At 37.6% G+C, this 24,696-nt stretch overlaps 2 protein-coding genes across 2 annotated transcripts; both read right to left on the bottom strand.

Annotated features, from left to right (window-relative positions):
- Positions 1-168: 168 nt before the first annotated feature.
- LOC108262880 (zinc finger protein 585A) lies at positions 169-19,508 on the bottom strand. Its single transcript, XM_053679978.1, is given in 5 exon segments — positions 169-2,297; positions 12,868-13,025; positions 15,846-15,877; positions 15,969-17,056; positions 19,245-19,508. Coding segments are annotated over 5 exon segments (3,456 nt in total). The 5' UTR covers positions 19,344-19,508; the 3' UTR covers positions 169-218.
- Positions 19,509-20,589: 1,081 nt separating this feature from the next.
- LOC128632751 (zinc finger protein 239) lies at positions 20,590-24,496 on the bottom strand. Its single transcript, XM_053679897.1, has 2 exons — positions 24,212-24,496; positions 20,590-22,149 (listed from the first exon to the last, which is right to left on the bottom strand). Exons 1-2 carry the CDS (start codon positions 24,299-24,301, stop codon positions 21,208-21,210), a joined length of 1,032 nt encoding a protein of 343 aa, XP_053535872.1. The 5' UTR covers positions 24,302-24,496; the 3' UTR covers positions 20,590-21,207.
- Between the last annotated feature and the right edge of the window lie 200 nt (positions 24,497-24,696).

Below are 24,696 nucleotides of genomic sequence, written 5' to 3'. Positions count from 1 at the left end.
TTATGTACACCATGTTATTAGAAAGTAGTAGAAAGCTTTGTGATTCTATACAAATAAAAATCATATACAGTAGGACACGACTGCATTCTCCAAAGTCTTGTTGCAATATATTAAAGAAAAGTAACAATATTATGGTACAAGGTGAGATGCGAGTGCCTACCAGTGCTCTTAAGGTGACAAAAAATCGAATGTGTTTTATTGTAAGTATAAAATCAGGATTACAAATTCAGTGTATATGTTTTTAACACATTTACAACCAAGAAACTCTTCCCACACTTGGAGCACAAAAATGACTTCTCTCATGTGTGAACACGCTGGTGTCGTTTAAAACTACTCCCGTCCCTAAAACTCTTCTCACAGTGTGGGCATGGATATGGCTTTTCTCCTGTGTGAATGTGCTGGTGTGCTTGCAGATGGCCTTGTTGAGTAAAACTCTTCTCACAGTGTGGGCATTGATATGGCTTTTCTCCTGTGTGAATGCGCTGGTGTGCTTGCAGATTGCCTTGTTGAGTAAAACTCTTCTCACAGTGTGGGCATGGATATGGCTTCACTCCCGTGTGAATGTGAAGGTGTTTTTGGAGATAACTGTTTTGTGCAAAACGACTCCCACACTGTGAACATTGATACGGCTTCTCTCCTGTGTGAATGCGCTGATGTGCTTGAAAACTGCTTGGGTGAGAAAAACTCTTTCCACACTGTGAGCAGAAAAACGGCTTCTCTCCTGTGTGAACACGCTGGTGTTGTTTAAGAATACGCCGTTCACTAAAACTCTTCTCACATTGTGAGCACTGATGCGGCTTCTCTCCTGTGTGAATGCGCTGGTGTCGTTTAAGACCAGTTTTGTACCCAAAACTCTTCCCACATTGTGAGCACTGATACGGCTTCTCTCCTGTGTGAATGCGCTGGTGTGCTTTCATATTGCTTTGTTGAGCAAAACTCTTCTCACAGTGTGAGCATGGATATGGCTTTAGTCCTGTGTGAATGCGAAGGTGTATTCGGAGCTGATCGCGTTGTATAAAACGACTCCCACACTGTGAACATTGATACGGCTTCTCTCCTGTGTGAATGCGCTGATGTGCTCGCAAACTGCTTGGGTGAGAAAAACTCTTTCCACACTGTGAGCAGAAAAACGGCTTCTCTCCTGTGTGAATACGCTGGTGTTGTTTAAGAGTATGCCATTCACTAAAACTCTTCTCACATTGTGAGCACTGATACGGCTTCTCTCCTGTGTGAATGCGCTGGTGTGCTTGCAAATTGCTTGGGTGAGAAAAACTCTTTCCACACTGTGAGCAGAAAAACGGCTTCTCTCCTGTGTGAACATGCTGGTGTCGTTTAAGGGTATACCGTTCACTAAAACTCTTCTCACATTGTGAGCACTGATACGGCTTCTCTCCTGTGTGAATGCGCTGGTGTGCTTGCAAATTGCTTGGGTGAGAAAAACTCTTTCCACACTGTGAGCAGAAAAACGGCTTCTCTCCTGTGTGAACATGCTGGTGTCGTTTAAGGGTATACCGTTCACTAAAACTCTTCTCACATTGTGAGCACTGATACGGCTTCTCTCCTGTGTGAATGCGCTGGTGTGCTTGCAAATTGCTTGGGTGAGAAAAACTCTTTCCACTCTGTGAGCAGAAAAACGGCTTCTCTCCTGTGTGAACATGCTGGTGTCGTTTAAGGGTATACCGTTCACTAAAACTCTTCTCACATTGTGAGCACTGATGCGGCTTCTCTCCTGTGTGAATGCGCTGGTGTCGTTTAAGACCAGTTTTGTACCCAAAACTCTTCTCACATTGTGAGCACTGATACGGCTTCTCTCCTGTGTGAATGCGAAGGTGTTTTCGGAGATGATGGCGTTGTATAAAACGACTCCCACACTGTGAACATTGATACGGCTTCTCTCCTGTGTGAATGCGCTGATGTGCTTGCAAATTGCTTGGGTGAGAAAAACTCTTTCCACACTGTGAGCAGAAAAACGGCTTCTGTTCTGTGTGAACACGCTGGTGTTGTTTAAGGGTATACCGTTCACTAAAACTCTTCTCACATTGTGAGCACTGATACGGCTTCTCTCCTGTGTGAACGCGCTGGTGTCGTTTAAGACCAGTTTTGTACCCAAAACTCTTCCCACATTGTGAGCACTGATACGGCTTCTCTCCTGTGCGAGTGCTCTGGTGTTGCTTGAGAACATTTTCCTGAGTAACACTCTTTCCATGCTGAACTGTAGTGATTTTTATCCCTTCACTTCTCTTTGTGAATCCATTTCCCGGGGTTGTTAGTACAAGAGTACGAGGTGACATTGTTCTCTGGAACAGAAAGAAAAAAGAATAACTGAAATTTAACATTTAAAATAAATTGCCTGTTTCATTGTATTTTATTAGAAATTATTACTTTTTTTCATATTTGGGAAAGAATTGGGAAAACTAATACTGCAGCATCACAGGCAATGAAAATAATATAGAAATAAAAAGCAGCAGCAGGATTCGGGACAATTGAAACATGGGTTACAAAATAATGTGTTGGTTTCCTAATTTTCCCAATTTAGATCATTGACTGTCTCTCTCATTTTTTGCCCTTTGAACATATTATTATTAATTATTATTATTAATTATTATTATTAGATTTGCCCAAGTGAAGAGTAGTCCGTGTTTACGTACTTGCATCTCTACTACATATCTGCTACCACATGCTATAGTGCTCATGAATATAATCCAGAGACAAAAACCAACACAAAACCATAACTAAAAACACCATACCAAAGTTAATAAGACTACCAAAACTGACCAACACAGTAGCTTGCATTAAAAATAAATAAATAAATAAATAAAATAAACTAACATTTTCTTAGTTAGTCAATTATATGTACTGCTTTGTTACTATTGGATGTTCTCACTGCATTGTACCACTCAGTGCTGTTCTGCCTTCTGTCTGTGGTTTTATGTTGGTGGTAGTGGGTCAGCTGCCTAACCCAATTACATTTATGAACGCCAGATTTGCCTTATTAAACACCCACTCACTGACCAACAAGGCATCACTTATGATTGGACAACATTGGCATCATGCACTCTCAATGTCTATATAGGAGTCGCCCTCTTGTGAAAGCTGTAAGAGAGAGATACTTTGTATATATTGTAACCTTAGTTTTGACAGGTATAGGTCAAAGGTCAAAAAGATACACATTCTAACTCTCTATATCTAGATCAAAGGTCATGATCATAAAAATCTGGATCACATCCATTCGTTACCATACATGGTGCGGCCATGTGTTTTCCACTCCACACAAGCTGCACACATGTTCTTTCTCTTCACATAGAATATGAAACTCTCTGAGGTAGGTCATAAAAATATATGTAGTTATGTTAAATCGGGTTCCCATCTATTCCTGACACAAACATTACTAGTTATGTTAAATCGGGTTCCCATCTATTCCTGACACAAACGTTACTAGTTATGTTAAGTCGGGTTCCCATCCATTCCTGACACAAATGTTACTATACATGGTACGGCCATGTGTATTACACATCCAAACAAAAATATGACACACACAAACGCACTTTATTTTCACATTATTTAAAAGGAATTTAAGTGTTATGTACTAAATTACCATAATTATGAACACAAGTTGTTAAGTTGACAATCATTTTTAAAATTACGTTTCTCCATTTAGATTGTCTGCAGTAGAATGCAGTCTTTTAAACCAGGAAAAATGACTGCCTTTAAGTTTTATAACAATAGTAAGTAAAATCCAGCGTGATTTACATTACAAATCTCATACGTAACATCTCTGCAGGATTTATAGACGTTAAAGCACTGAATGAAATGAGCAATATAGACAAAAAATAAACACTCTGTGTCTACTACTTTTATCTCTGTCATAGAACTATCCACAGTCCAAAGGCTGTGGAGCTAGAAGGCTACATGTGCGAATGACAAAAGATTTTAAAAAATCAAATAAAAAAATGTATCAATACATGAAATTAGATTACACAATGTAGTTGAGGTTTACATGAATAAGCAGAAATGTAATCATGCTTATCTTTCCTATAGCACAAATGAAAAGCCCTCTCTAGATGAACAGTTTGTCAAATGAAACTTTTTCCTTCTAATCCACTGCTACGGTAAACTAAAGAGTAGATATTCAAATGACACTGCTAAATATGACTAGCATTAGCTACGTGTACTAGTGCAAAATAGTCCATCAAATGTATTAGCAGGTGTAGCCTATACACGAGTCCACTATTGCTCATATCACTATTGAGAACATGCCCCCAAATTCATTGCTTTAGTAGAATTTAATGGTAAGTGAAATGATATTCAAATTGTAATGTCCTTAGTATTTGTTCAGTCTACAGGTCCTCTAACACTCTGTTAAATGAATAAATGTAAATGTACTACAACGTAAATTTTGTTTTAAATCAATTAACGCAGAAAATACACACAATGTTAAGTTGATGTAATTATCAACATTATTATGTCAACACCACTCATCAAAATAATGTGTACGACTTTAAATATTTAATTAATTCAATAAATTAGAATTTTTATCTTGCAACCACACATTAAATTTAGATTGTGGGGGTTTGTTTTGTATAGCTCCGCTGTTAGAAAATACATGATGGTTGAATGTGAACATAAATGAGCAGAATGTAAGCTTGTGAAATAAATTAAACTTTATTGATTGCACTTTTTGAGAAAATAGCATGACTTTGAATAAAAATGTACTGAAATAAATACTCAAACATTGATATACCCGAAGAAATGTAAAAAAGAAAAAAAATCATAAAAAAAAAACTTTTTACTTACCTTCTAAATAGGTCCCTTTAGGAGGTAAACTTTTTAAAGACGGTGTTTTATAAGAAACGCGCGTATTACATGCCTTCTAAACCTAACCCTTTAGGATGTGAAATGTTTAAAGTGCTGCTTAAAAGAATCGAGAGTTTTGTTTAAACTAGAAGACACATTTTCCGGGGAATGTCTTGTAGGCCTATACACAGTGTCCTACACATCTGAAGTGTGTGTGTATGTGGGTGTGGGGGTGTGCGTGCGTGTGAGTGGGTGTGTTAGAGAGAGAGAGAGAGAGAGAGAGAGTGAGAGAGTCGAGTGTTTCCTGGGGGTTTGCTGACCAGATTGCTTACAGTGTGTTTATGTTAATGAATTAAGGGACGAGTCGTGTGTTTCAGGGTTTAACGATCCCTACCAACGTATACATTTGTGGTTTAAGTGAATCTTTGTTTCTGAAATTACTTCTGTGGTAATTATCAGTTTGTGTAACTAATCTATCAGAAAATACTAGACCTGGTGACTGAATGTGGTAGATGTATTAGAATTTTGGACATGTTATGCATGTGTAGCTCCCTATGTGTATGATCTATGTGTAATCCTTCTGTCAAGAAATGAGCAGACTGAGGTTTGTGAAATAATTGAACTATTTATTGGCTACGTTGTTGAGAAAAACACTGTGATGTGTAAAACATTTCTACAGTCCTTCAAGGCTGTATGATGTCGTTGTTCTCTTTTGCTGAAAGAAAGGTCAAAACCATCGGTGTTATTCGTTGTGGAGACTGAAGTGACAATATGTCTGAAGAAAATGAAAATATGTATTACGTATCCTACCTTCTAACCAGGTTATTTTAAGGGTGAAAAACCTTTTTTAAAGACGGTGTTTTAAAAGAGTCGTGCATTTTGTTTAAACTATAAACAAGATTTCAGAAAATGGTCCGCCAACGAGGATACTTACACAGAAATATCGCTAAATACATAAGCTTTTGTCTATGCTTTGACATCCCATGTTGCAGCAGTACATTTATGACCTCTGGTGACCATGTGGTGTGCGGGGGTGGGTGTGAGAGAGAGAGACACACACACAGGTGTTCTTTCGGGGGTTTTGCTGACCAGAATTCTTACAAATGTGTTTGTTAACGAATTAAAGGGAGTCGTGTGTCTCAGTGTTAAAATAATGGTTAAGACGTCGTAGTTAAAACACAGAAGAAACTCTGCAACTATCTGTTACAATGTCTGCTCCGAGAAATCCTAATACCCTTAGAAGATTGCTGTGTATTCACCAACAAGAGGACCTGTTGAAATGAGAGAGGACCTGACTTTTGCTCCAAAATTTTTTTTTTTAAAAACCAAGATGTTAGATTGATAATTTATTAATGAAGGTAATGTAAAGACGTTGTTGTTTAACCCTGAGCAGGGCGTCAACAGCTCCAAAGATCGTGTCTTAAGTCCGAGGGTTTAGTTAGGAAGTAGAAAAACATATAAAGACGGTGTTTTAAAAGAAACAAGTGTTTCATCCTTAATGGTAAAAAAGTAAAATGGTTGTACTCCAATATGAAATAAAACGGTGGAGACACACTGAGTACATTTATGTTCCACAGTCTATAAGGATCCAAAAACTTCATGTAGTGTGGAAAAATATATACACCCTCCGTGACTACGTTACTTAAGGTTTAAACATTTTTATTTTGTGATGCAGCAAGACAAAACGGTTGTGCATTTGGTATGTGGTGATTTTAGAATTAGGCCCCAAATGTCAAATATGTTTGTGTATGGCTTCGTCAGGCAAAGATCACGACGGTATGGAAAGAGTATACAAGAGTAATTGGGGTGATCTAATGCTTAGGACTTGTATAGTACTTCAACTCGGGAACGTCCCACCATGGCGTTCAGAGAGGCGTTATCTATGGTACACGTATATATAATATAGATCAGATCACCAGTCTGTCTTTACCCACTCCTGATCTGCAGTCAAAATGATTAACGTTTATTTCTTGTGAACACTTACTAGCACAGTAATCTTAATAAGTATTTAAATAGATATGATATTTAATAGATAATAGACTTTTTATGATGTAATAATAAAATGTATTTTTTTTTTTATTTGAATATGAAAATGACTCAAGACAGATCTAAATAAACAATAAAGTTCCAATGAACAGTAAATCTACATTTTCTCCTCCTCTAACTTGTTCAGTACTCGTAATACAGATTAAATACGTGTGGGACAGATGCTGTAAACTATGGATCTGATCCAATGTTATTTGGGAACGAAGATCAATCTGAATTTTCTCACCATAAATGTTGTGTGTAGTTTGTTATCAGATTGCCTAGACGTACATCACACATCTGATGAACGAGATTTCCTCTCCCGTGCTGTAATGATGGCTGGAAACTAGGACTTAATGGCATATACTGTAGAAAGGTCATAAAGAACATAGAGAAATCTCATTGGGAATTAAGTCACCTTTCACGTTGCCTTTTATTATGATCACAACCAGACAGTTATATTGTTTCTGAGTTTAATAATAAGATTAATGTTTAGACTTTTTTTTGATGCTGAAGAAGCAAAAATCTAAGTAACCCTTAACCTTCAGACTGATGATTTGCAATGTCTGAACATGATGCTTGAAAAGAAAAATGTATAACGAACTTGAAAAGGTGGAAAGGGGTTCTATGAATTAGTAAATGGGTATCTCTCTCTCTTTATATCGCCATTACAGCAGTGTTTAAACAGATACATAGCAGACAAATATACATATAGACAGTTTTATTTTGTACACGCATACCAACTTAATCTTCACCTATCATCGTTCCCTGTTAATGAAATCTGTCCATACCTAATAAAACAGTTTAAGTCACTAACCAAAGTAAGTATACAAACTAAAGCCATGATAAAAGTACAAAAACAATGAACCTTTCTCAAAGAAATTCCTAAATCCTCTGATCAAGTATATGGCTGTACCATCTGTCTATTAATTAAATGCCAGTCCTTCATGCTGAAAAAGAAGGATCCGAATATAATACCAGTAGTTTGGCACTGTGACTCAAAAAGTTGTTTTATATCTGACATCTGAAAGCTAACTACTGTTCCCCAACTGCTGTACAATACTGATGATGCTCTTACAGTTAAGAGGGCTGAACGGCAGACCTTCTTAAATAATATTTTATGTTTCTTCCCCATAATGTTTTATATTTTATAAATATATTCTTATACATCTTATATTACTTTTTGTCTTTTCTTATACGTTGAAATGGGTTAAGAGGGGATCGATGCTGGTGCGAAGGTGATCCTGCACAAGGACATGTCTTTGTAACTGTTAGGGACGAGTCAACTTAATCCTTCACGTGGTATTCATAAGGTGCCATAAGTTTCTGCTTCTCTATGGGTCATGCTGAAGTTTGAACAAAATGGTTTGACTTAATATCCGCAGCAGTAGTGCACAAGTCATTTCTTCCTCATTTTTTATTAATTTTTATTGTAAGCCTAAATGCAATAAAAGTTATTTGCCAGATTCAGATGCTCCTAAACAAATTATTATAAAGTACGAGTTGGTAACTGATCAACAAAGACTGTACTATCATTTCTAATATAATGCATTAAATATGGACCACTATTTTCACTGAAATATTTCAGAGATTTTTTTTTTTTACACTAGTTTACACTAGATGTCTAATATTCTGTTCTGTTGGAAATATGCCTGAACTGTAATCCCCCCCTCCCCCGAACCCCCAGATCAGGAGTGGGTAAAGACAGACTGGTGATCTGATCTATATTATATATACGTGTACCATAGATAACGCCTCTCTGAACGCCATGGTGGGACGTTCCCGAGTTGAAGTACTGTACAAGTCCTAAGCATTAGATCACCCCAATTACTCTTGTATACTCTTTCCATACCATCGTGATCTTTGCCTGACAAAGCCATACACAAACATATTTGACATTTGGGGCCTAATTCTAAAATCACCACATACCAAATGCACAACCGTTTTGTCTTGCTGCATCACAAAATAATAATGTTTAAACCTTAAGTAACGTAGTCACGGAGGGTGTATATATTTTTCCACACTACATGAAGTTTGGGGATCCTTATAGACTGTGGAACAGAAATGTACTCAGTGTGTCTCCGCCGTTTTATTTCATATTGGAGTACAACCATTTTTCTTTTTTACCATTAAGGATGAAACACTTGTTTCTTTTAAAACATCATCTTTAAATGTTTTTCTACCTCCTAACTAAACCCTCGGACTTAAGACACGATCTTTGGAGTTGTTGACGCCCTGCTCAGGGTTAAACAACAACGTCTTTACATTACCTTCATTAATAAATTGTCAAACTAACATCTTGGTTTTTAAAAAAAAAAATTTTGGAGCAAAAGTCAGGTCCTCTCTCATTTCAACAGGTCCTCTTGTTGGTGAATACACAGCAATCTTCTAAGGGTATTAGGATTTCTCGGAGCAGACATTGTAGCAGATAGTTGCAGAGTTTCTTCTGTGTTTTAACTACGACGTCTTAACCATTATTTTAACACTGAGACACACGACTCCCTTTAATTCGTTAACAAACACATTTGTAAGAATTCTGGTCAGCAAAACCCCCGAAAGAACACCTGTGTGTCTCTCTCTCTCACACCCACCCCCGCACACCACATGGTCACCAGAGGTCATAAATGTACTGCAGCGACATGGGATGTCAAAGCATAGACAAAAGCTTATGTATTTAGCGATATTTCTGTGTAAGTATCCTCGTTGGCGAACCATTTTCTGAAATCTTGTTTATAGTTTAAACAAAATGCACGACTCTTTTAAAACACCGTCTTTAAAAAAGGTTTTTCACCCTTAAAATAACCTGGTTAGAAGGTAGGATACGTAATACATATTTTCATTTTCTTCAGACATATTGTCACTTCAGTCTTCACAACGAATAACACCGATGGTTTTGACCTTTCTTTCAGCAAAAGAGAACAACGACATCATACAGCCTTGAAGGACTGTAGAAATGTTTTACACATCACAGTGTTTTTCTCAACAACGTAGCCAATAAATAGTTCAATTATTTCACAAACCTCAGTCTGTTCATTTCTTGACAGAAGGATTACACATAGATCATACACATAGGGAGCTACACATGCACAACATGTCCAAAATTCTAATACATCTACTACATTCAGTCACCAGGTCTAGTATTTTCTGATAGATTAGTTACACAAACTGATAATTACCACAGAAGTAATTTCAGAAACAAAGATTCACTTAAACCACAAATGTACACATTGGTAGGGATCGTTAAACCCTGAAACACACGACTCGTCCCTTAATTCATTAACATAAACACACTGTAAGCAGTCTGGTCAGCAAACCCCCAGGAAACACTCGACACTCTCTCTCTCTCTCTAACACACCCACACACATGCACGCACACCCCCACACACACACACTTAGTAGATTTAAGAATAGTTTCTTCCCGAAAGCTATTACCATGATAAACAAACACATGTACTGAGTCCACAGCATATGTATATATTGTCTCAAAACTGTGCATTTCATAGTACCTCCCCCATCCACGCCAATATCTATCTTGCATATATTGTATATCTTGTTTATTTATTTTGTTTATTTATCTTGTTTATTTATCTGTGTATTATCTGTTTATTCTTCTTGTGTATTGAATGTATATGTTTGCACGGAACAAAAAGGAGTGGCTCTTAATTTCATTGTACATATGTATAGTGACAATAAAAGGCATTCATTCATTCATACACACACACACTTCAGATGTGTAGGACACTGTGTATAGGCCTACAAGACATTGACCGGAAAATGTGTCTTCTAGTTTAAACAAAACTCTCGATTCTTTTAAGCAGCACTTTAAACATTTCACATCCTAAAGGGTTAGGTTTAGAAGGCATGTAATACGCGCGTTTCTTATAAAACACCGTCTTTAAAACGTTTACCTCCTAAAGGGACCTATTTAGAAGGTATGTAAAAAGTTTTTTTTTTCTTTTTTACATTTCTTCGGGTATATCAATGTTTTAGAGTATTTATTTCAGTACATTTTTATTCAAAGTCATGCTATTTTCTCAAAAGTGCAATCAATAAAGTTTCATTTATTTCACAAGCTTACATTCTGCTCATTTATGTTCACATTCAACCATCATGTATTTTCTAACAGCGGAGCGATACAAAACAAACCCCCACAATCTAAATTTAATGTGTGGTTGCAAGATAAAAATTCTATACAGAAAAATTCTAGACCTGTAGACTGAACAAATACTAAGGACATTACAATGTGAGAATCATTTCACTTACAATTAAATTCTACTAAAGCAATGAATTTGGGGGCATGTTCTCAATAGTGATATGAGCAATAGTGGACTCGTGTATAGGCTACACCTGCTAATACATTTGATGGACTATTTTGCACTAGTACACGTAGTTAATGCTAGTCATATTTAGCAGTGTCATTTGAATATCTACTCTTTAGTTTACCGTAGCAGTGGATTAGAAGGAAAAAGTTTCATTTGACAAACTGTTCATCTAGAGAGGGCTTTTCATTTGTGCTATAGGAAAGATAAGCATGATTACATTTCTGCTTATTCATGTAAACCTCAACTACATTGTGTCATCTAATTTCATGTATTGATACATTTTTTATTTTATTTTTTAAAAATCTTTTGTCATTCGCACACGTAGCCTTCTAGCTCCACAGCCTTTGGACTGTGGATAGTTCTATGAGAGAGATAAAAGTAGTAGACACAGAGTGTTTATTTTTTGTCTATATTGCTCATTTCATTCAGTGCTTTAACGTCTATAAATCCTGCAGAGATGTTACGTATGAGATTTGTAATGTAAATCACGCTGGATTTTACTTACTATTGTTATAAAACTTAAAGGCAGTCATTTTTCCTGGTTTAAAAGACTGCATTCTACTGCAGACAATCTAAATGGAGAAACGTAATTTTAAAAACGATTGTCAACTTAACAACTTGTGTTCATAATTATGGTAATTTAGTACATAACACTTAAATTCCTTTTAAATAATGTGAAAATAAAGTGCGTTTGTGTGTGTCATATTTTTGTTTGGATGTGTAATACACATGGCCGTACCATGTATAGTAACATTTGTGTCAGGAATGGATGGGAACCCGACTTAACATAACTAGTAACGTTTGTGTCAGGAATAGATGGGAACCCGATTTAACATAACTAGTAATGTTTGTGTCAGGAATAGATGGGAACCCGATTTAACATAACTATATATTTTTTTATGACCTACCTCAGAGAGTTTCATATTCTATGTGAAGAGAAAGAACATGTGTGCAGCTTGTGTGGAGTGGAAAACACATGGCTGCACCATGTATGGTAACGTTTCTGTCATGAATGGATGTGAGCCAGATTTAACATAACTATACATATTTTTATGACCTACCACAGAGTGTTAGAAGGACCATGTGTGCAACATGTGTCGGGTGGAAAACACATGGCCGCACCATGTATGGTAACGAATGGATGTGATCCAGATTTAACATAACTATTCATATTTTTATGATCATGACCTTTGATCTGGATATAGAGAGTTAGTTATTTTGGCTTCACTTTTCAATCACAGTTGTGATATCCACACATACATTCAGTCACTGTGACAATAGCATTAAATGTGTGTGTCTGACTGAAACTTGGCAGCAGCCTAATGAGTTGTTCAGTGAAGTTTTATTGTCATTATACATATACAGTGGTGTACAGTATAATGAAATGTAATGTAGCGGGGTCTAAATATTGTGTAAAATAACACAATAGTGTAAAATAACTTAGGACATAAGACATTACACAGCATACACATGTATAATAATAATAATAAATGATATCTACCAAAACATCTATACACATCAGTCAATCAAATTAGGACAGTTTAGTTGATCAGCATTTATTTTCTGGCCTGAAAGATGAAAGGAAACTTGTTTTCTTTGATGAATTTATACCTTCTTCCAGATAGAGATTAGACAGTGGGAATATAATGCTGCGTTTTCTGTCTATATAATAATCACTTTAGTTGACTCTATGCATCAACTTAAGCTCAGATAGCAGGAAACTCACCTGGGCAGGGCTTGTATTCACATCGTCCACGTGTTTCTCTAGTTTCCCAGGGTTATCTGAAACTTTACAGCTGTGTGTCTCCATCATTAAATATTCAGCAAAGCAACTGCACGAGTTCCGCGAAATTTGCAATTTTTGTTTGTCGGTATTTGTATTTTCTCATTTGTAAGTCGCTTTGGATAAAAGCGTCTGCTAAATAAATAAATGTTGGTTTTCAGCAAGTAAAGTCATCAGCCGCAGACCACAAGCATGTCAACAGAATGGCGCTGCCATATTTAATCTCACCTCTTCTCGCGAGATTTCGCGTGTGATTTGCAAAATGCAGCCTGAGGGCTCAAGTCATATATATATATATATATATATATATATATATATACACACACACACACACATATATATATATATATATATATACATATATATAAAAGAAATATAATATATATAAATATGTGATTTTTTTAACTGAAGCACCTCAAACTACAAAATGAGCTGATGTTTTTTTTTTTGTTTTTGTTTTTTTTTAGAAACCTGTGTGAAAATGTATCTACAGGCATAAACATTTTTGTAGTGGAAAGGACTATTTTTGATGTATAAGACTTTTACAAGTCAAGACTTGTATATCTTATATAACTTGACGTGAGGTAAGGAGTGAGATCATTTTATTAAATGCAGCTATTAGAAGAAAGCCTATTAGCTATTATAAATAATGGGTAGTTTGCAGTTATACTAATTGGTATGCTAATTGGTGTCATTATTTGAAGTTTTCCCTTCACATTTTTAAAATGATCTGTACTGGTGTAGCTATAATATTGGCTCCATCAGATGTTCTTCTGGAGGTTTTCTCCAATGACTTATAATCATCTCAATTAATGTGTTAAGGCCGAACTCAGGAGGAAACATCAATCTTTGACCATGCATTTTAAGTGATATGAACTTTTACTTCTAAGACCAAGCATCTGTTAAAAAACGTCCAGGGACCACTGCAGTGATGCCTCCACACACACACACACACACACACACACACACACACACACACACACACACACACACACACACACACACACACACACACACACACACACACACACACACACACACACACACACACACACACGCCAACTGGCATCAGACTACATTGGTGAAGTTACATACACCATATGTACACAACATAAGGATTTCCCCCTACCCCTGCAGCTCTTGTCATTCTCTGATATAGTAATATTACTGATAATTGATATCTCAAAGTGTGTTTATTCTGAAACATCCATGTGGATTAAATGTTTTGGAAAACTCCAAGTGAATGTCAAAGGCCTTCCATGAAAGAAATCGTTTAATTATTGCCACTGCATTCAGAAGAGAAATATTCAAAACAGGAGATTCACCTCTTACCATTTTTTTTTTTTCATTATGACAGATATTTCAACATTTAAACATTTTAGACTAACATTAAATGGCATTAATGAAACATTAAATCTAAAAAAAAAAATTTAAATAAAATAAAGCAAAAAAGCAAGCCAACCCAAATACTTTTTAAGACAGATAAGTCATTGAATTAAGAGTACATGCCACCATATAAAAGGAGGGCAGGCTGCTCTGTGCATATGGTAGATATAAGTGCAGGTGGTGCAAATGGCAGAAATAATATTACTGGAAGAGTTAGCACAGGAGGGAACGGATATTTAGAGACCAGTATGTTGATTTTTTTTAGCAGGATGAAAGCTGGGTTATACATCAGTCCTGTTTGCCACAGCATCCTCTTTTAATGCAGTGCAACACTTTAGATCCAGCACTAATTTCACTGACAAAAAGATCCTCTGCCATACCTGTGTGTGGCCAAGTTTTGCCCCTGACTGGATTTCTTACTACCGGCAAAAGCGATAAGGGACTGATCTGGTATGTCCCAACCTACAATTTTCCGTATACTTCCTACTGTTCACAATCCAGCTTGTTCCCAAATACATCACAATCCTCCTTCAGCCCTAAGTGAATGGCATATTTGCTTTAAACTTGAACCTGAACTCATGTCTCTTAGAGTTGTTACAATGTCCTCCACCGCTCCAGGCATAATGTCCTGTTTTTCCAAGACAGCATCGGTGTATACTTTTGGTTTTTCCTCCATATTTTGCCTATTTCAGTTTCTGTGACTATTACACTGCTAAACATTATATATATTTTTAAATTCTTATAGGCACGCATCTAATTATTTCCACTTCTGCCTCTGGGAACAACTTCTTTTTTTTTTTTGGCCATTCGGTAGTCATTTTGTCCGTTCCGCTCCATGAGCTTAACCTTTCATGGAGTTTTGTTTGCACGGAAATCAGCTGTGCCGTCCATAAACCCAGTATTTGATGTGTGTTTGCTATTTATCAGCAAATTCACACGATTATGAAAAATGTTACGTTCGTTTTTTTGGCCTACGCAAACGTTTAAAAAAAAAAAACATTTGGACCGGTGTCTGCTGCAAGCTATTATAAAGATGAATAAATAAATAAATAAAACCATATTATTCTTATAGTTTAATCATTATTTTATTACAGAAACATTTTCTGTAACTAGGGATAATTGCATACGTTATTCTAAACAGTCAGAATGAACAGAATAACTACTGTAGCTCATCAAATCAGAATCATGAATTTGATTCGTTCTAATGATAGACAATCGATTATTTATTATTTATTTAAATTTATAATAAGTTGTAAATGAACAGTTTCATTGTGATACATGATATACCCTAAACAACACTTTAGATCCAGCCACTGAAAAGAGCGACCCCGACGGGTGCCTCTTCGAAAATAATACCTATTTACATGACTCGTAATTTCTTCGTATATAAATGATCGTTAAACCATAAACTTATTTTTGATTGCGCTGTTCTGTTAACACGTTAGGCTTCTGCCTGTGCCAGGTCTTCCTGCTCTTTAGCTTACATTCAGTTTAGGATAGGATAGTCATTTCCTATCACTTCAACACATGAATACCGTGAAACACCCGCAACGCGAGTGTACGGCGTCTGTTCCGTGTAAATGAGCCGATTACTTCCTTATTACACCGACGCAAAAGCATTTCACACGCCGTGGGCGGTAACGAGGTTGTCGTGTTACTGCTTCTCTCCCGTGTGAATGCGCTGGTGTGCCTTAAAAGATCCGTGTTGTTTAAAACTCTTCCCGCACTGTGAGCATCGATACGGCCTCTCTCCTGTGTGAATGCGCTGGTGTGTTTTTAAATGACTCAATTCTCTAAAACACATCCCACACTGTGAGCAGTAATGCGGCTTCTCTTGTGTGTGAATGCGCTGGTGTGTTTTCAAATGACTTAACTCTCTGAAACTCATCCCACACTGCGAGCAGTAATATGGCTTCCCTCCTGAGTGAATGCGCTGGTGTGTTTTCAAATGACTCAACTCTCTGAAACTCATCCCACACTCGGAGCAGTAATGTGGCTTCTCTCCCGTGTGAACGCGCTGGTGTGTTTTTAAATGACTCAACTCTCTGAAACTCATCCCACACTGCGAGCAATAGTGCGGCTTCTCTCTGGTGTGTATGCGCTGGTGTGTTTTTAAATGGCTCAACTCTCTGAAACTCATCCCACACTCGGAGCAGTAATGCGGCTTCTCTCCCGTGTGAATGAGCTGGTGGTTTTTTAAAGTCTCCAATTCTCGGAAATTCTTCCCGCACTGCGAGCAGCAATACAGCTGCTCTCCGGTGTGAGTACGGTGGTGGCTTTTTAAATTACTGTGTCGTGTAAAACTCTTCCCGCACTCCGAGCAGTAATACGGCTTCTCTCCGTTGTGAATGAGCTGGTGTCTTTTAAAAGAACTCTGTAGCGTAAAACTCTTCCCGCACGGTGAGCAGTGATACGGTTTCTCTCCGGTGTGACTGCGCTGGTGGTTTTTAAAAGGGCTGTGGCGTGTAAAACTCTTCCCGCACTGCGAGCATTCGTACGGCTTCTCCCCGGTGTGAACGCGCTGGTGCTTTTTGAGGTTGCTTTTCTGTATAAATGTCTTCCCACACTGCGAGCACTGATGTGGTTTTTCTCCTGTGTGGATCAGGTGGTGCTGTTTAAGATGACCCTTTCTAGTAAAGCTCTTTCCACACAGTGAGCAGTAGTAAATTATATCCTTGCCCATTTCTGCATGGATCCCCTTGTCATGTTCTTTAGCATGATGGAACCCGGACGATGACATTTCACTCTGCAGCAAAACAGAACAAAAAGCGGAAATAACAACACGTTAGACGTTAGTATTAGGCCCTGATTACACCTGGTGTTAACATGTGGTAAGCCGAGATGGACAGCTGTTCACACCTGGCCTTTTTCGTGCGTCTCGAACGCATCCTCACTGATCCCAATTCGTGACCAGCACTACTAGACTGTATATAAAGCGTATATGTATATTGCCCCACTGAACAGTTTCCTGATTAAACATTAGATGCTCAGATTGGTCTATGAAAGCTTTACATGCACTTTTAACAGCGTTTGGGCAGCTTTTGCTCAGATAAACATATTTCCTGTTCTTTATTCATGAATAACAGAAACAAAAACAAATGAAAGGAGAGGAAAAAAAAACTAATTACATCGCATAGACTACGTAACAGCAGTGTTTAACGTTTGTAATATTAAAAAAATAACTGGAACGTTCGTTCGCACCCTGAAATATTCCACGATGCACCACAAAATCCAGGGAACATCGATGCAAACTATGTTCCCTTACTGGAAATGACGTCATATTTTTGAAACCCTCTCAACTCAAAATGTCGGACGAAATATCCGTGTACATTGCGTCGATTCGTTTTCGGGGTTTCAAAGTTGAAAAACAAAATACAAATAACAACACATTCATTCATTTTTTTGTTTTAAATAAAGACAGGTAAATTACTAATAATCATTTATACTTTCCCGCCGTCTATTTTTTTTGAGCCGTTTCATTTTGTGGCATTTTTGAGTAAAAGTTTTATGTATAATAATAATTGAATAATATAAGTATAATAATTGAATAATATTCAAACTAATAATGGAAAGTGAATATCTAGCGAATATCGAACCCAAAACTAACTTTATCGCCGTGAAAAACCCACTAATTTTCCCCTGTGGACATGTCATCCTCCCTTACTGTAACCTCCTTCCTGCCTTTGAAAAGCACGTAATGAACTCCTCGGAGCGAAGCAACATGTTTGACGAAGCCACTGATGGATTCTGCACGCTTTTCAGTTAGTCAAATTACACTCGGGTTATGTGAGCATTTATAAAGTATAAATGAGGCATATTTGAAATATTCTGCATTTTTGAGCAAAAATGGGTTTCAAACAGAGTTCATGAGCAATTTAACTGTCAATATTAAAACAAAAAACAATGAATGCGTCCTAATTTGTCATTTGTTTTTCAATTTCAAACGAACGCACACGTACACGGACCGAACCCCCAGCCAACTTTGTCCATTTTTAACTTTATTTGACGTTCTATACATACAGTTTGTTTGAGTCTAATGACTTTTAAGTGTTCAATTATTTTTTTTTTTACTTTTAAAACCACTATCTAGACTACTTGAAGGACCATGACAGAAATGTGTGTGATTACACTAACCAATTTAAACGACATATAATGTCAGAAAGATATCGGTCCTGCCTGTCGTTGGTCAATGCCAGTGGTGACGTTTTACAACGCGAGTACGTAGTCTGGTCGCTGGAAAGTGAATCGGAAAGTGAATCGTCAAGTGCCCCAGTGTGTAACGAGCCAGGGTCTTTACCAGTGCCCGACCTCGTGTACACCATATACTGATTCACCACCTAGGGAGCAGATTGAGACGCACCCAGTGTGTCTTGTAATACTAAACACATTTAGTCAGTTTCGCTGAAACGGCTCAAACATGGCACTCCAGACATGACTCTGTTTGCATTCCTCCTCACAAACACAAAAATAAACCAACAATGGAGTAGACAGCACCTTGGCTTGCCTGACTTCCCCTAGTTTAGTTTGGAAACATAGGAGCTGGTGTCTAAAAAAGAAACTCAACATCAGTTATATGGAACTGTAAATACACATAACAATCCAGATATATTCACAGCTACAGACAGTATGAAATACCACATAATTGGCTGGCATGCGCACGTTTCAAATGGTTTTAGTGTTTGTGTGAACAGGAACTACGCTTTCAAAAATATCCGATTGTAGTGACTTATTATCATCATTATCATTATCATTATCATTATTATTATGTGCAATTTCTTCCGGAAACAGTTCCACGAGTTTATACATATGGACTATATGACTATATGACAGTTTCTGCTTGGCTGTGAGGATATTTTTTGCGATTCTCGCCTCTCTGTGTGTATGTATTGAAGTAAGTTTAGTTTGGATTTTAATTCGGATTGTAATGAACTCACCTGGACCGGGCTTGTGTTTACATCCTCCGTGTCTGTAGAGTCGTCTTTTTCCTGTTTCTCGGGTGTAGCTGAATCTTCGGATTTACAAGCGTCCGCCATAATATAGTCTGCAAAGGATTTGTCCACGGACTGCCAGCGTTCAGCCACTTATAAGAAATTCGGCGATATTGAGTTTGTTTTTAAATAAGTACAGTATTCGGGAACAGGAAAGAATTTCAGCAGCAGGGCGCCGCCATGTTGAATCTCACCTTCCTCTCGCGAGAATTCAGGATTCGGAGCTCGGCACGAGAGTTCATGAGTATGTTGTGGAGAAAAATGAATCCTTTGAAATATTTGAAAATATTTGAACCATACTGAATATGTTTATGAATCGATACAGTATAATAATAATAATAATAATAATAATAATAATAATAATAATAATAATAATAATAATTGGGGGACGCTGTGGCTAAGTGGTTTGCACATTCATCTCACACCGCCAGGGTTGGGGGTTCGAGTTTGCATGTTCTCCCTGTACTGCAGGGGTTTCCTCCAGGTACTCCGGTTTCCTCCCCCAGTCCAAGTCCAAAGACATGCATGGTAGGCTGATTGGAATGTCCAAAGTGTCCACAGTGTATGAATGGGTGTGTGAATGTTTATGTGATTGTGCCCTGCAATGGATTGGCACCCTGTCCAGGGTGTACCCCGCCTTGTGCCCGATGCTCCCTGGGATAGGCTCCAGGTTCTCCACGACGCTGAAGGATAAGCAGTATGGAAGATGGATGGATGGATGATGGATGGATAATAATAGCTGTGTTGTTGTTGTTATTATTAAATGAAAAAGAAAATTGTCTTTTAGTAAAAGTTCCAATCTAAACCAAATGTTAGGGGTATTTTACCTACAGTGGATATAAAAAGTCTACACACCCTTCAAACTAAGATAAATCATGACAGAACTTATTCCACCCTCAATATGAAATTACAAAGTATACATATACATGTCAGCTATTTTAAATTATGTGTAGCTTGATTACTACTACTACTACTACTACTACTACTAATAATAATAATAATAATAATAATAATAATTCTTCCAATGGTGGATGGTGGTAGTGTCCGCAAACTATATCAGAAGATGTATTTGTCATTGTGACAACATAATTCTTTTTAAAAGTCAGTGATAAACTGCTGTTTGGGAAAATAAAAGATTCTCTCGTGTGAGTTTAAAATAGTTCAAATCACGATTTCCTTTGAATTTTAGCGCTATAGATTAAGCAATATCACAAGCAAGAGTGCAGCATTCTTGTGAGTGAGACAAGTTCTATAAACAAGAAATTTATATTGAGAGACATTTCAGACACAATATGGAAAAATAGTTTATTTTTGCTCCATCAATGAAAATAGTTCCCAAAGAAGCCCCAGCTGGACAAATCGTTTCATGTTCCCATGCAGCACACAGGATAACAGCCTGGAGTACATTTACTTTCAATATAACAAACTACTGCTAGAATAGGAAATTTATGTTACACAGTTTTCTAGAAATGAGTAACTATTTGTATGTTTGAAACATTTTAAGACTCATAATTTGATCATATATAAATCATAAACTTGTTTTTGTTGTTCTCTTACATCACAGGTTTCCAAGCCTGGTCCTGGAGTAACCCCTGTTCTGCAAAATGTATGTTTTCCTACATCTAACACACCCACTAACTCAGGAAGGACCTTTAAAGAGTGTTAAAACACTAAAATATGCAGGGCATTGGGTAATCCAGGACCAGGGTTGGGTTGGGAAGCTCTTTTTTAATGTTTAAGTTGTCTTCAACCCATACCAGGTCCTCCTACTGCTCTACAGCAGAAAGCCTTTACAATAATGTGATTTACACTTAATTAAATTTGAGTCTTCAACACACAAATAATGGAAATAATAATAATTAAAAAAAACACTGAGTGTACGTCTTTGACACTTATTAAATGATTTTGATTATTTTTTTATTACACCAACACAAAAACGTTTCACGCACTCTGAGCAGTAGTGAGGTTTCGCTCCTTCGTGTTGCGTAAAGCTCGTCCCACACAGTGAGCAGTGATAGCACTTCTGTTCTGTATGAACGCGCTGGTGGCTTTTAAAAGATTTGTACTGTATAAAACTCTTCCCACACTGTGAGCAGTGATACGGCTTCTCTCCGGTGTGAACGAGCTGGTGGTTTTTAAAAGTACCGGGTCGTGCAAAACTCTTCCCGCACTGCGAGCAGTAATACGGTTTCTCTCCTGTGTGAATGAGCTGGTGTGATTTTAAATAACTTAACTCTCTAAAACCTTTTCCACATTGTGAGCAATGGTGTGGCTTCTTTCCTGTATGGATAAGCTGGTGGTTTTTTAAACTACCGTAGTGTGAAAAACTCTTCCCACACTGTGAACATTGATGTAGCTTCCCGTTATGAATGTGCTGGTGTTTTTTTAAACTTCCTTGTAGTGTAAAACTCTTCCCACACTGCGAGCAGTGATACGGCTTCTCTCCGGTGTGAACGCGCTGGTGGTTTTTAAAAGTACTGTGTCGTGCAAAACTGTTCCCGCACTGCGAGCATTCGTACGGCTTCTCTCCTGTGTGAATGCGCTGATGGTTGTTAAAAGAACTCTGTAGCGTAAAACTCTTCCCGCACTGTGAGCATTCGTACGGCTTCTCTCCTGTGTGAATGCGTTGGTGGTTTTTAAGATTACTTTGCTGTGAAAATGTCTTCCCACACTGCGAGCACTGATGTGGCTTTTCTCCCGTGTGGATTAGATGGTGTTGTTTAAGATGAGCCTTTCTAGTAAAACTCTTTCCACACTGCAAGCAGTAGTGAATTCTCTCCTTGCCCATTTCTGAATGAATCCCACCACGATGGGTTTCAGTGTGATGGAAACCAGATGATGATATTTCACTCTGCAGAGGAACAAGACACAGAAATAACACGTTAGACAGTATTAGGCTCTGATTATACCTGGTATAAACATGTAGCAACTTCAGATTGTGGATGATTAAAATGTCTCTATGATCCGTTTTATCTCCAAGATATTAGAAAAGGTTGAAGCACAGCAGCTGTGCTCATACCTACATAGGAACAACATTAATGAAATGTATCAGTCAGGATTAAGGCTTCATCATAGCACAGAGACAGCGTTAGTTAAAGTGGTAAATGACCTACTACTGGCCTCTGATCAGGGTTGTGTCTCCATGCTTATGTTGCTTGACCTTAGTACAGCTTTTGATACTATAGATCATACTATTCTCCTTCATAGTCTAGAAAACGTTGCTGGCATTAAGGGAACAGACCTCTCCTGGCTCAGGTCTTATTTGACCAATCGTTATAAGTTTGTAGATGTAAATGGTGATTTCTCCACGCATACCGAAGTAAAACTTGTTCGTTCTACAAGGTTCTGTTTTAGGCCCACTGCTTTTTACTGTATATATGCTACCTCTAGGTCAAATTATTCGTAAGCATCGAATTAGCTTCCACTGTTATGCTGATGATACACAGTTGTATGTTTCAGCAAAGTCAGACAACACAGAGCAGCTTAATAAAGTTGAGGAATGTGTAAAGGACATTAGACATTGGATGCTTATTAACTTCCTTTTACTTAATTCGGACAAGTTAAAGTACTTGTACTAGGACCACATGTAGCTAGAAGTAAGCTTTCTGATTACACAGTAACTCTGAATGGCCTTTCCGTTTTGTTATGTGCAGCAGTTAAAGACCTTGCAGTGACACTGCATTGGCTCCCAGTGAAATTTTGCATTGATTATAAAATACTAGCGGCGCACGGTGGCTTAGTGGTTAGCACTTTCGCCTCACCCCTACAGGGTCGGGGGTTCGTTTCCTCCGGTTTCCTCCCCAGTCCAAAGACATGGCTGATTGGCATGTCCAAAGTGACCGTAGTGTATGAATGGGTGTGTGAATGTGTATGTGATTGTGCCCTGCGATGAACTGGCACCCTGTCCAGGGTGTACCCCGCCTTGTGCCTGATGCTCCCTGGGATAGGCTTCAGGTTCCCCGTGACCCCGAAGAAAGGATAAGCGGTATAGAAAATGGATGGATAAAATACTACTATTGACCTATAAAGCACTAAACGGTTTCGCGCCACAGAAATATACACATACATACATACACACACACACACACACACACACTCTATTGCCAAACTTATTAACAGATTCGAAAAGACTGCAGAAAGAGAAGTGGACGTACAACTGACATGGTGCTGGGGAAATAGTCCCCTATGTATGGAGACGTTTGGGACACCCTGTAGTGCCTTTATTAATGAACAATGGAACCAATCTCCCACAAGTTCATTTTCTTATTTCTCCTAAATAACTGCAGTTTATTGCACAGCTGCTTTACGTTTTAAGACTAATAATATTCTGGTGCTGATGCAGAATTTAAAGTATTTCTTTATTGTTCTTGATCTGAACTGTGGTGGCATTTATTACTTTTTCCTCACAATATTAGATATTCTGACTTTATTCTCAATAGATTATGATTTTTAAATTAATGTTAATAATATATAGTTCCCCAATTTTAAAAGTCACCAGCCTCCACTGGGTCACTTATGTGAATCCTCGTGTTTATTATTCTCGTCTTAAAAGTTTTTAGAACTTTTGTCCAACTGAGGCAGAATAAAGCAGACCTTGAAAATAAATAAATGAACTAATTATTGAGCTTTTGACCAGATTTTCTACTTTTCCACCGTTCTTTACACATGCTCTACAGTACTCTGGAATCGTTTAATAAAACAGTTTGTAGTCATTTTATTGTCTTGTGCACAGAACTACAATGAAAGCCTTATTTGCATGTCGTTCCTCAAGACTACAGATAAAAACACAGACATATTCACAGCTACAGATGGTCTGGAATATCACCGCCACCTAATTGGTTATCTAGCCCCTGTCTGTCTATCTACTGAAGTAAGTTTATTTTGGACTTTAATTCGGACTGTAATGAACTCACCTGGACCGGGCTTGTGTTTACATCCTCCGTGTCTGTAGACGAGTCTTCATCTCGTTTCTCTGGTTTAACTGAATCTTCGGATTCCGCCATTATATATATATTATATATGATATATTCTACAAAGCAATAGTCCACAAATTTCTCCGGTTCCTTCACTTGAAAGAGATTCGTAGAGTTTTTGTTTTTAATCAGCGAAGTTTTCAGGAGCAGGAAGTAAGTGTTTTAGCAGCAGGGCGCCGCCATTTTAAATCTCACCTCTTCTCGCGAGATTCAGGCTTCAGCGCTCTGACACAATCCGACTAAAGACACCTTCAGCATGCTGGGTTACTCTTAACTCGATATTTTAACTATACTAAATATGTTATGACTTGAAATCGGTATAATACCACCACCACCACCAACAACAACAACAACAACAACAACAATAATAATAATAATAATAATAATAATAATAATAATAATAATAATGAAAGCACATTGCTTAG

Source organism: Ictalurus punctatus, chromosome 3, assembly GCF_001660625.3.
Source record: "Ictalurus punctatus breed USDA103 chromosome 3, Coco_2.0, whole genome shotgun sequence".
Classification (NCBI taxonomy): domain Eukaryota; kingdom Metazoa; phylum Chordata; class Actinopteri; order Siluriformes; family Ictaluridae; genus Ictalurus; species Ictalurus punctatus.
This window is presented reverse-complemented; position numbering and strand designations above follow the sequence as displayed.

Coding starts and splice junctions, on each gene's coding strand:
- LOC128632751 (XM_053679897.1), bottom strand. CDS start 24,301: ATGGCGGAATCCGAAGATTCAGTTAAACCAGAGAAACGAGATGAAGAC. Junction 22,150..24,211: donor TAAACACAAGCCCGGTCCAG/GTGAGTTCATTA, acceptor GTTCCTCTGCAG/AGTGAAATATCATCATCTGG.